This window comes from Sinocyclocheilus grahami, unplaced genomic scaffold (genome assembly GCF_001515645.1).
Source record: "Sinocyclocheilus grahami isolate Dianchi unplaced genomic scaffold, SAMN03320097.WGS_v1.1 scaffold1073.1, whole genome shotgun sequence".
NCBI lineage: Eukaryota > Metazoa > Chordata > Actinopteri > Cypriniformes > Cyprinidae > Sinocyclocheilus > Sinocyclocheilus grahami.
The window spans coordinates 509,137-517,758 of NW_015506252.1; the positions used below are offsets into that span (position 1 = coordinate 509,137).

An 8,622-nucleotide genomic window follows, 5' to 3' on the forward strand; every position below is an offset into this window, starting at 1 on the left:
TATATATATATATATATATATACACACATATTGTAATATAAAAATTATTACAATATAAAAAATATAAACTATTTTTTTTTAAATCTATATTTTTTGTTCTATTTCTATTTAAAATGAATTTTAAAATTAAAAATTAATTTAAATTAAAAACATTTTTAAATTTAAATTTAATTTAAAAAATGTTAAACATGCATATACTGTATATGTTTTGTGATATAATCTAGAATTTTAGATAATCTCAAAGCTACAGACAGCAACTAAATGCCACACTTTAATTTCATGAGGTCTTTAAATCAAAGTGCCATTTAAATGCCAGTTTGATTTTGTGTCTAAACAAAGGACAGCTGGAATAGAGGCAGACTGGGTACCAATCAATAAGTATGTTCACATTCATTCTGGGCAACGATTTACTCTTGTATGGAAGCAAAAACAAGGCAATTAACAAGATAATTAACAATGGATAATTGATTGATTTCCACAACACATGGATCTTTGATCTAAAAGTGCTCGTGTATCTACAATCCTCATCAAACTCCCTCTTGATTAGTCAGAGGCGCGTTATCAAATACCATAAGATGGGAGTCGGTCTCGAAAATTGTTCCGAGATACAGCAACACCTGGGGAAAAAATGGGATTACACAGTAACCTCAAAAAGGAAGAATTACAACATGCATTATGAACATAATTTTAGAAACTCCAGCTAGAAAATGATTTTTATTTCTGTCCCTAATCAGGATATGCGAGTTGCACCCAAACACCTCCAGAATCAGTGTGTTGGGTAGTTAAGCCCACTGTTAGTCACTAACTGATTGGGTTTGGACAGGTTTAGAGTACCTATAGAGGGAAGTCTGTCTCGAATATTGCTCCTAGACACTGTGACTCCTGAGAAAACATAAAACAAGACCTCTGAAGAAATGTTAGAAACTCATATGGACACAACACGTCAGGTTATTGTGAACAAACCACGAGCATGTGCAGTTATGATATAGAACTATCACAACTAACTATACGGAGATGTGACAGTCTGGTCACAAAGGCAGTGGGAAATCAGACATAATTAATTCTCATGACAAATTTTGACTAAATATTCATTTAAAAACAAGAACTAATTGCTGCATTCAACAGCAGACAGAAGCATCTCAAATACTGTCTGTATGAAGTAATTAATTAAATCAAGCTTATTTTCTATTCAGTTTAAACGCCTGAACATGCTTGAACTTATAATTAAACCAAAACTCCAATAAACCAGACTGTGCTCTGCTTTTGGAATAAAGTTACAGTCACAATCTACTTTACAGACTGACTTGATACCACTTTTCCATCGAAATGGTGCTGGTGCTCAACATGAACCACTGAATCAAACATATTGCATTGCAATCATTGTTCAACAAGTCTTAAGCCTAGTTTTGAAAACATATCTTAACATCCAAAGCAATTTGATGCAGCTTCTTTATGATCACAAACTGGCATTGATGTAATGATTAGAGGTTCTTTAAATAAGTCTGGAGGACTATTTAAGATTTTTTTTTAAGTTTTTGAAAGAAGTATTTTATGCCCACCAAAGTTGCATTTATTTGATCAAAAACAGTAAAATTGTGAAATATTATTACAATTTAAAATAACTATTTTTAAAGTAAAACATATTGTAAAATGTAATTTATTCCTGTGACGCAAAGCTGAATTTCCAGCATTCTTCAGTGTCACATGATCTTCAGAAATCATTCTAATATGCTGATTTGCTGCTCAAGAAACCTTTTTTGATTAGTATCAATGTTGTGCTGCTTCATATTTATGTGTATTATGTTAATTATTCCAAAATTGTACCTTATTATTTAAAAAAATAAAATGCATAGCAATAACATGTGATATTGTAAATAAAATAATTTCAGACGGACTGGGAAAGAAAATGGAATATGTTGAGTTGGTGTTAATTAAATGAACATTATGCACATGTGAAGCAGTTTCCAGCACCATGTCAGAGGAAAAAGGGCTAAGCGTGACAATGATAAGAGAACAGCATTGAATTGCTGAATGAGTACCAGAAGAGGGCAGAGTTTCACGACACTCGAGTTTCTTACAAACAGCAACACCTAGAAATGGAAAAACAGTCAAAGCCGGTGTCGACTGAGATTCAGACCAAATGACCAGCACACCACAAACACTAAAACAGCATCTGAGATTAGTAGCTTGGTTGGTTGTTTTGTTAATATCAGCTTCCTTGACTATTGCTGAAATGCCATTAGGGCTGCACGATTATGACAAAAATCATAATTGTCGATTATTCCCTTGAAATTGTAATTGCGATTATTAATTACGATTATCACAATTTACATTGAATTATGTTTATACCATTGTTTGATGCAACTGCATGCCGTATTTTTATATGAAAATAAACAAGCTGAAAACACTCTAACTGAAAAAAACGTTAGTGCTTTTCTATAGTATTAAGCCTCAAATGTTAACTATACATCGGATTGGTTTCTTCTTTAAATTATAAAAAAAGTAAAAATATGAATGGTATTCTAAATGTTATACTAAAACTAAAACAATGGAAAAACCACGTAGAAAGAAAAAAAATATCTTAAGCGTGCAGAATAACATAAGTGGACTTTGAACGATTAATTGCCGCTTTGAGCGATTACGTAATTGTGGCATCCATAATTGTAATCGCGATTAGAAATTTGATTAATCGAGCAGCCCTAAACGCCATAAAAGAGCAATTTAAAATATTATATGCTACTTTATGGAATATCATGTTAATAGAATAAAAAAACCAAAAAGAGACCCTTGCAATGTGATCTTACCGAGGAAAGCGTCCACGAGGCAGCTGGCGCCCCTCATCGCTCTGAAGAAGATCTGAGGCAGCTGTTTGAGGCAGGGGTGCTGAATGACCTCGTGAGGAACGCTGTTTCCCCCCAACAACTGCTCCTGAAACTTTGGGGTGGAACTCACTATGACGGGATTGCTCAGGTCCACGGGGTTACTGATAAACGAACAACTTATGTAAGTGACTACGATCAGAATGGACCCAGCGGACTGAGACAGTAAGCATATGAACATAGCAGACCTGAGCATGTGCAGAAATCGATACCACGTCTGACCCACACAGTCGTTGTCCATCTCAGCGGGGATGAGGCTGGCGTCTTCCTCTGGCACTTTAAACGGAGGGAAGGACGGGCCGTACATGAACCGCAGCAGCCTGTGTGGACAACAAAACAAATACGATGAAGGTCAAGCAAACAAAAGCATCGACATCAGTAAAAAGGCTGTCTACTTTACCGATTCCTGTAACTCAAACAGTAGAGCGTGGAATGCATAGATTAATGTAATAAGACTCTTTGGATAAAAGCTGTCAAATGCACAAGCATAAATGTAAATTCGATTGACTTAATGGCTATTTGTGACCTTGGAGCACAAAAGCAGTGTTAAGTCGCTGGGGGATATTTGTAGCAATATCCAACAATACATTGTATGGATCAAAATGATCAATCTTTCTTTAATGCCAAAAATCATTAGGATATTAAGTAAAGATCATGTTCCATGAAGATATTTAGTAAATTTCCTACTGTAAATATATCAAAACTTCAGTTTTGATTAGTAATATGCATTGCTAAGGACTTTATTTGGACAACTTTGATTAGATTTTTTTGCACCCTCAGATTCCAGATTTTCAAATAGTTGTATCTCGGCCAAATATCGTCCTATCCTAACAAACCATACATCAGTGGAAAGCTTATTTATTCAGCTTTCGAATGATGTATAAATCTCAATTTTGAAAATCTGACATTTAAGACTGGTTTTGTGGTCCAGGGTCACATATAGCAACATCCTGAGGTCAAAAGGTCACTGGGGATTAAACTTACGACTTCATGACCTTTTTGGATCTTCTAAGTTGTGGTTACCTTGACTCTCAATGAAGAGAGAATATTAACCAAAGGCTCAATATCATCTAATGATTTTTGTTCTAAACATGCCTGACAAGATTTCTTGGTATATGAACTATTGTTACACTAAACGACATTTCAGTAATTCATGGTAAAAATGTACGATAGTCATTATTTTTCAGAAAACAATACAATTTAACAGGACACTTACTGATGCATGCAAAAAAATATTAAAGCTGTATTAAACATTTATTTGCATCGATGCTTGAAAACCCCTTTTCATCTTTGACCCATAACATCTGCTGCTCAACACTGTGCAGTAATGATATTCTGTATCGTCCCTGTTAAATAAACTATAAAACGAGGAAATAAACAAAGCTGCAGCGATGATGCAGGGCTACAGTACCTGGAAGTGAGAGCAGCGATGACTTTACTCCACTGCTCCACCACCGGAGGGTGATGTCTCCAGTTGGCCAGCATCTCTCGGGCCGTCTTCCAGTAGGGCGGCGTGGGGAAACAGCGCGTGCAGGCCAGGAACCAAACCTCAAACAGCACGCTGATCAACTTCTCGGCCAGCTTCTCTGCTATTCCACCTACAGGAGACACGACCGGCGATATCCGTCAGACAGTCTGGTGTTCATATGTTTCTATACAAAAACCGTAGGCACTTGGAAATGCACTTGAGGGAGAGAAACGTGCAGCTTGTTTTTGTTGAATCACTTTCTTAAAAATGTATTGTAGAGCTGATTTGAAAATTGATGAGCACATTTAAATACAATAAATACGATAAAAACAAACTACGACAGCTTGTAAGAAACCTTGAAAATCTAACATTTCAATAATAACTTAAAATGCGACAAAAGTGCAGAATATGATCTCTTTAAAACACTCATCGAGATCTGATCATGTGTGGTTGATTAAAAAAAACAAACAGAATGTTTGGTTATGGAAAAGCAAAGCAAATTTTAGACATTTCTGCACTCGTTATCTTAAAACAGGAAAATACGGCATATGTGACCCTGGGTTTACACATACATGTCTGCTGAGATTAAAAAAAAAGGATTTTTGACTAGAAAAAGAAGCATTTCTGTAATTTCATTACAGATTTCTGTGATCATTATCTTAAAACACGCAACACAATTATAAATAAAATAAATGATTAAAAAAATATATACACACACACACATACATATATATATATATATATATATATATATATATATATACACACACACATATATATATACGGTACGGAAAGTATTCAGACCCCCTTAAATTGTTCTAATTAAAAATCTTGTTATTAAAATACTTAAATGTTTGAGTCAGTTTGTATTGAATATTATTGAATTGATACGTTATGATGATAATCCGGCTGCAAGAGTTTAGACATTTTTACACTAAACTGCAAAAAAAAGTACAAAATTATTATGTGTTTTTTTATTTAATGAGATGATAAGTAGACACCACTCCATGAAATAAATCTCACTAATGTTTGAAATGACTGTTGCATACTGTGCAATAAAAATGACTGTAGGTAGTGTACAGTATAAAGTGTGCAGTATGCAGTGTTCATCAATGCAGTCATGGAAGAGTTTACATGCACTGTGCATCATGGGTATTTGAAACCACATGCCAAACACACCTGGGCAGGAAAAGGTTGTGCAAGTGTTTGAGGATGGTTTGGACGTAGAGGTTAGGCTCTTTAATGATGGGCTGGGGTATAGAGTCTCTCGGAGACACCAGGGCCATTATCCAGTCAGTGTAGACGTCCACACACAACTTAACCGTGTCTCCATCCAGCGGGAGTGTCAGGCCGTAACACAGCACCTCCATGGTCCATTTCACCTGAGGAGGACAAGCACAGCATTAGATGGACTAATGACTACCTAAACCGGTTTGAGATGGATCAACAATCTTTGAGCTTGAGAGGGAAAAGTCTGATGACTCTCTCATGCACGTTTGTGAGGGAAACACACTGGTTCTGTCAGCAGGAAACAGACAAGCGCTGCATTTAATGGATCCGCGTTTTTGCAGTTATTTTCCAAACAGCATTGGTCACCACGGGCAGCAATGAGCTGGATCAGAGGTCAGGAAAAAAAAAAGGCAGAGAGGGAATGGACAGGATTTCCTCTGCTCTTATCACAGTACACAGAAGCCTACAGGAACCACACTCACAATGCAATGGAAGGCAGCGCCACACACACACACACACACACACACACACACACACACATATACACACACACAAACACTCACACCCTCTCACCCTCTCACTCACTCACACACACACACATACACATATACACATATATACACACACACAAACACTCACACACACACCCTCTCACTCTCACACTCTCACACACACTCTCACACACACACACTCACACACACACTCACACACACACTCACACACACACTCACACACACACTCACACACACACTCACACACACACTCACACACACACTCACACACACACTCACACACACACTCACACACACACTCACACACACACTCACACACACACTCACACACACACTCACACACACACACACACTCACACCCTCTCCCCCTCTCACTCACTCACACACACACACATACACATATATACACACACACAAACACACCCTCTCACTCTCACACTCTCACACACACTCTCACACACACTCTCACACTCTCACCCTCTCACTCACTCACACACACACACTCCCACACACACACCCCCTCCCACACACACACCCCCTCCCACACACACACCCCCTCACTCTCACACACTCACACTCTCACACTCTCACCCTCTCACTCACTCACACACACACACATACACACATATATACACACACACAAACACACCCTCTCACTCTCACACTCTCACACTCTCACACACACACACTCACACACACACACTCACTCACTCACTCACTCACTCACTCACTCTCACTCCCTCTCACACACACAAACAAGCAAATGAGGGTTTTTAAGCAGCGCTGAAACCCACCTAGATAGAGAACTAAACAATGCCTTAATAACATCACAGCATGTCTCTCACTATAGACCAAGATGTAACTTGAGCACAGTGAGCAGCGTGTTTTGCTTCTAACCAAATTATGCAAATAAACAGCTGAGGAAACAACAGCACTGGCCTTTAACTTCCTACTAAAATCTAACTTTATTAGGAACTTACATGGTTTACGTCAAATAGAACTCATAAAGTCAATTTGTAGGCCAATCCGGAGGGCTAATTCACCAACAATAAAATAGGTTTTTAGAGCAGCGGTTTTGGATTTATAAATAAAAAACGATCAGTGGATAACATTTAGCTGTTTTGCTAAAAAAGGACCACAACTTCTTCAGGGATGTTACGTGCTTGATGAATGAGTACTTTTATATTAATGGCTTCAAATTTTATGTCTGATGGTATATAATTTGTTTTAGAACAAAAAGTCTGTCCACTAATGTTCACCTTAATTTACGTATAAATCATAAACTGTTAAAAATAAATTATGAGGGATCAAAGATACAAACCGTCTGCTAACGAAAACATTTATGACCTGCACAAAAAGTTATCATCTGAAATGTTTTTTCTCCATAGTTTGTGGAATATTCCTCACATTAAACCACTAAATATATAAAAGATGAAGAACAAAACCATAATATGACGTATACGAACCTGCGAGTGACAAAAACAGCTAAATAATATAACTTCCAGGTAGGAAAAAATATTTTTAGGCAAGGCAAATTTATTTATATAGCACATTTCATTTACAGTGGTAAAAGTGCTTTATATGAAATATTTTTTAAAAAGGAGAAAGGTAGGAAATAAAAAGGTAAAAGGAAAAAGCTTCATTAAAATTTGATAAACTAATTATGAAATTAACTTAGATATAGCTGAAAAGTACATACAAATTTTTTTTAATGAAAAACAATGCAAAATACAGTTGTAATGCCAGCAAGAAATATTTATGGCTGGTAAACGTTCTCAAATGAACCTTGGCAGGTTTGGGAAAACATTAATTTGAACCATGTCAAATTAGGGCTGGACAATAATTCAATATCAATATGTATCGCGATATAATTTTTTTCAATAACGGTGATATGATTTTAAACACATTTCCGATATTTCGATATACATTACCAGTGTTTCCCATACACTGATTTATTTGTGGCGTTTGACTTCGTTGAATAAACATGAGCACTGCACGTTTCAAAATCATAACGCGTCGTGGGTGTTTTATATGAATGTATCTCTGAAGGGAACCGACTGTCTTCAGAATAGTTTAGATGGCATTTTTATCTGATAAAGTAGCGTTCATGAGCGGAGCTGCTTTGTTTACAGCCGTTACTGGAGAACCCGCTAGTTCTGCCGCTCTCACAGCGCCTCCTGCTGGCAGACAAGCAGTTTGCATTTTCAATAATAAACCCATTTCCAGCAACATGCTTTTGTTGTTGCTCTATTTTTTTGTTTTCTGAAGCAACTCGGAGCATGTTTCATACTCGTTATCCTGGTTAATGCACGTTTCAATCTATAAGAATAATCAGCCTACACTACCAGTCAAAGGTTTTTGAACTGCAAGATTTTTAATGTTTCTTAAAGAATTATCTTCTGCTCACCAAGCCTGCATTTATTTGATCCAAAATGCACCAAAAGCAGTAACATTTTGAAATATTTTTACTATTTAAAATAACTGCTTTCTATTTGAATATATTTTAAAATGTAATTTATTCATGTGATCAAAG

The 8,622-nt window shown here is 36.5% G+C and overlaps 1 protein-coding gene across 1 annotated transcript in view; it reads right to left on the minus strand.

Annotated features, from left to right (window-relative positions):
* The window catches only part of ralgapb (Ral GTPase activating protein non-catalytic subunit beta), a 43,637-nt gene that overhangs the window by 33,354 nt on the left and 1,661 nt on the right, over positions 1-8,622 (minus strand). Inside the window, exons 2-8 of the mRNA XM_016251854.1 lie at positions 5,525-5,729; positions 4,291-4,477; positions 3,068-3,199; positions 2,805-2,983; positions 2,040-2,090; positions 775-882; positions 570-617 (exon numbers count right to left, since the gene is read on the minus strand). Of these exons, the coding sequence (XP_016107340.1) occupies positions 570-617; positions 775-882; positions 2,040-2,090; positions 2,805-2,983; positions 3,068-3,199; positions 4,291-4,477; positions 5,525-5,729 (910 nt within the window). The remainder of the gene's footprint in view (positions 1-569; positions 618-774; positions 883-2,039; positions 2,091-2,804; positions 2,984-3,067; positions 3,200-4,290; positions 4,478-5,524; positions 5,730-8,622) is intronic.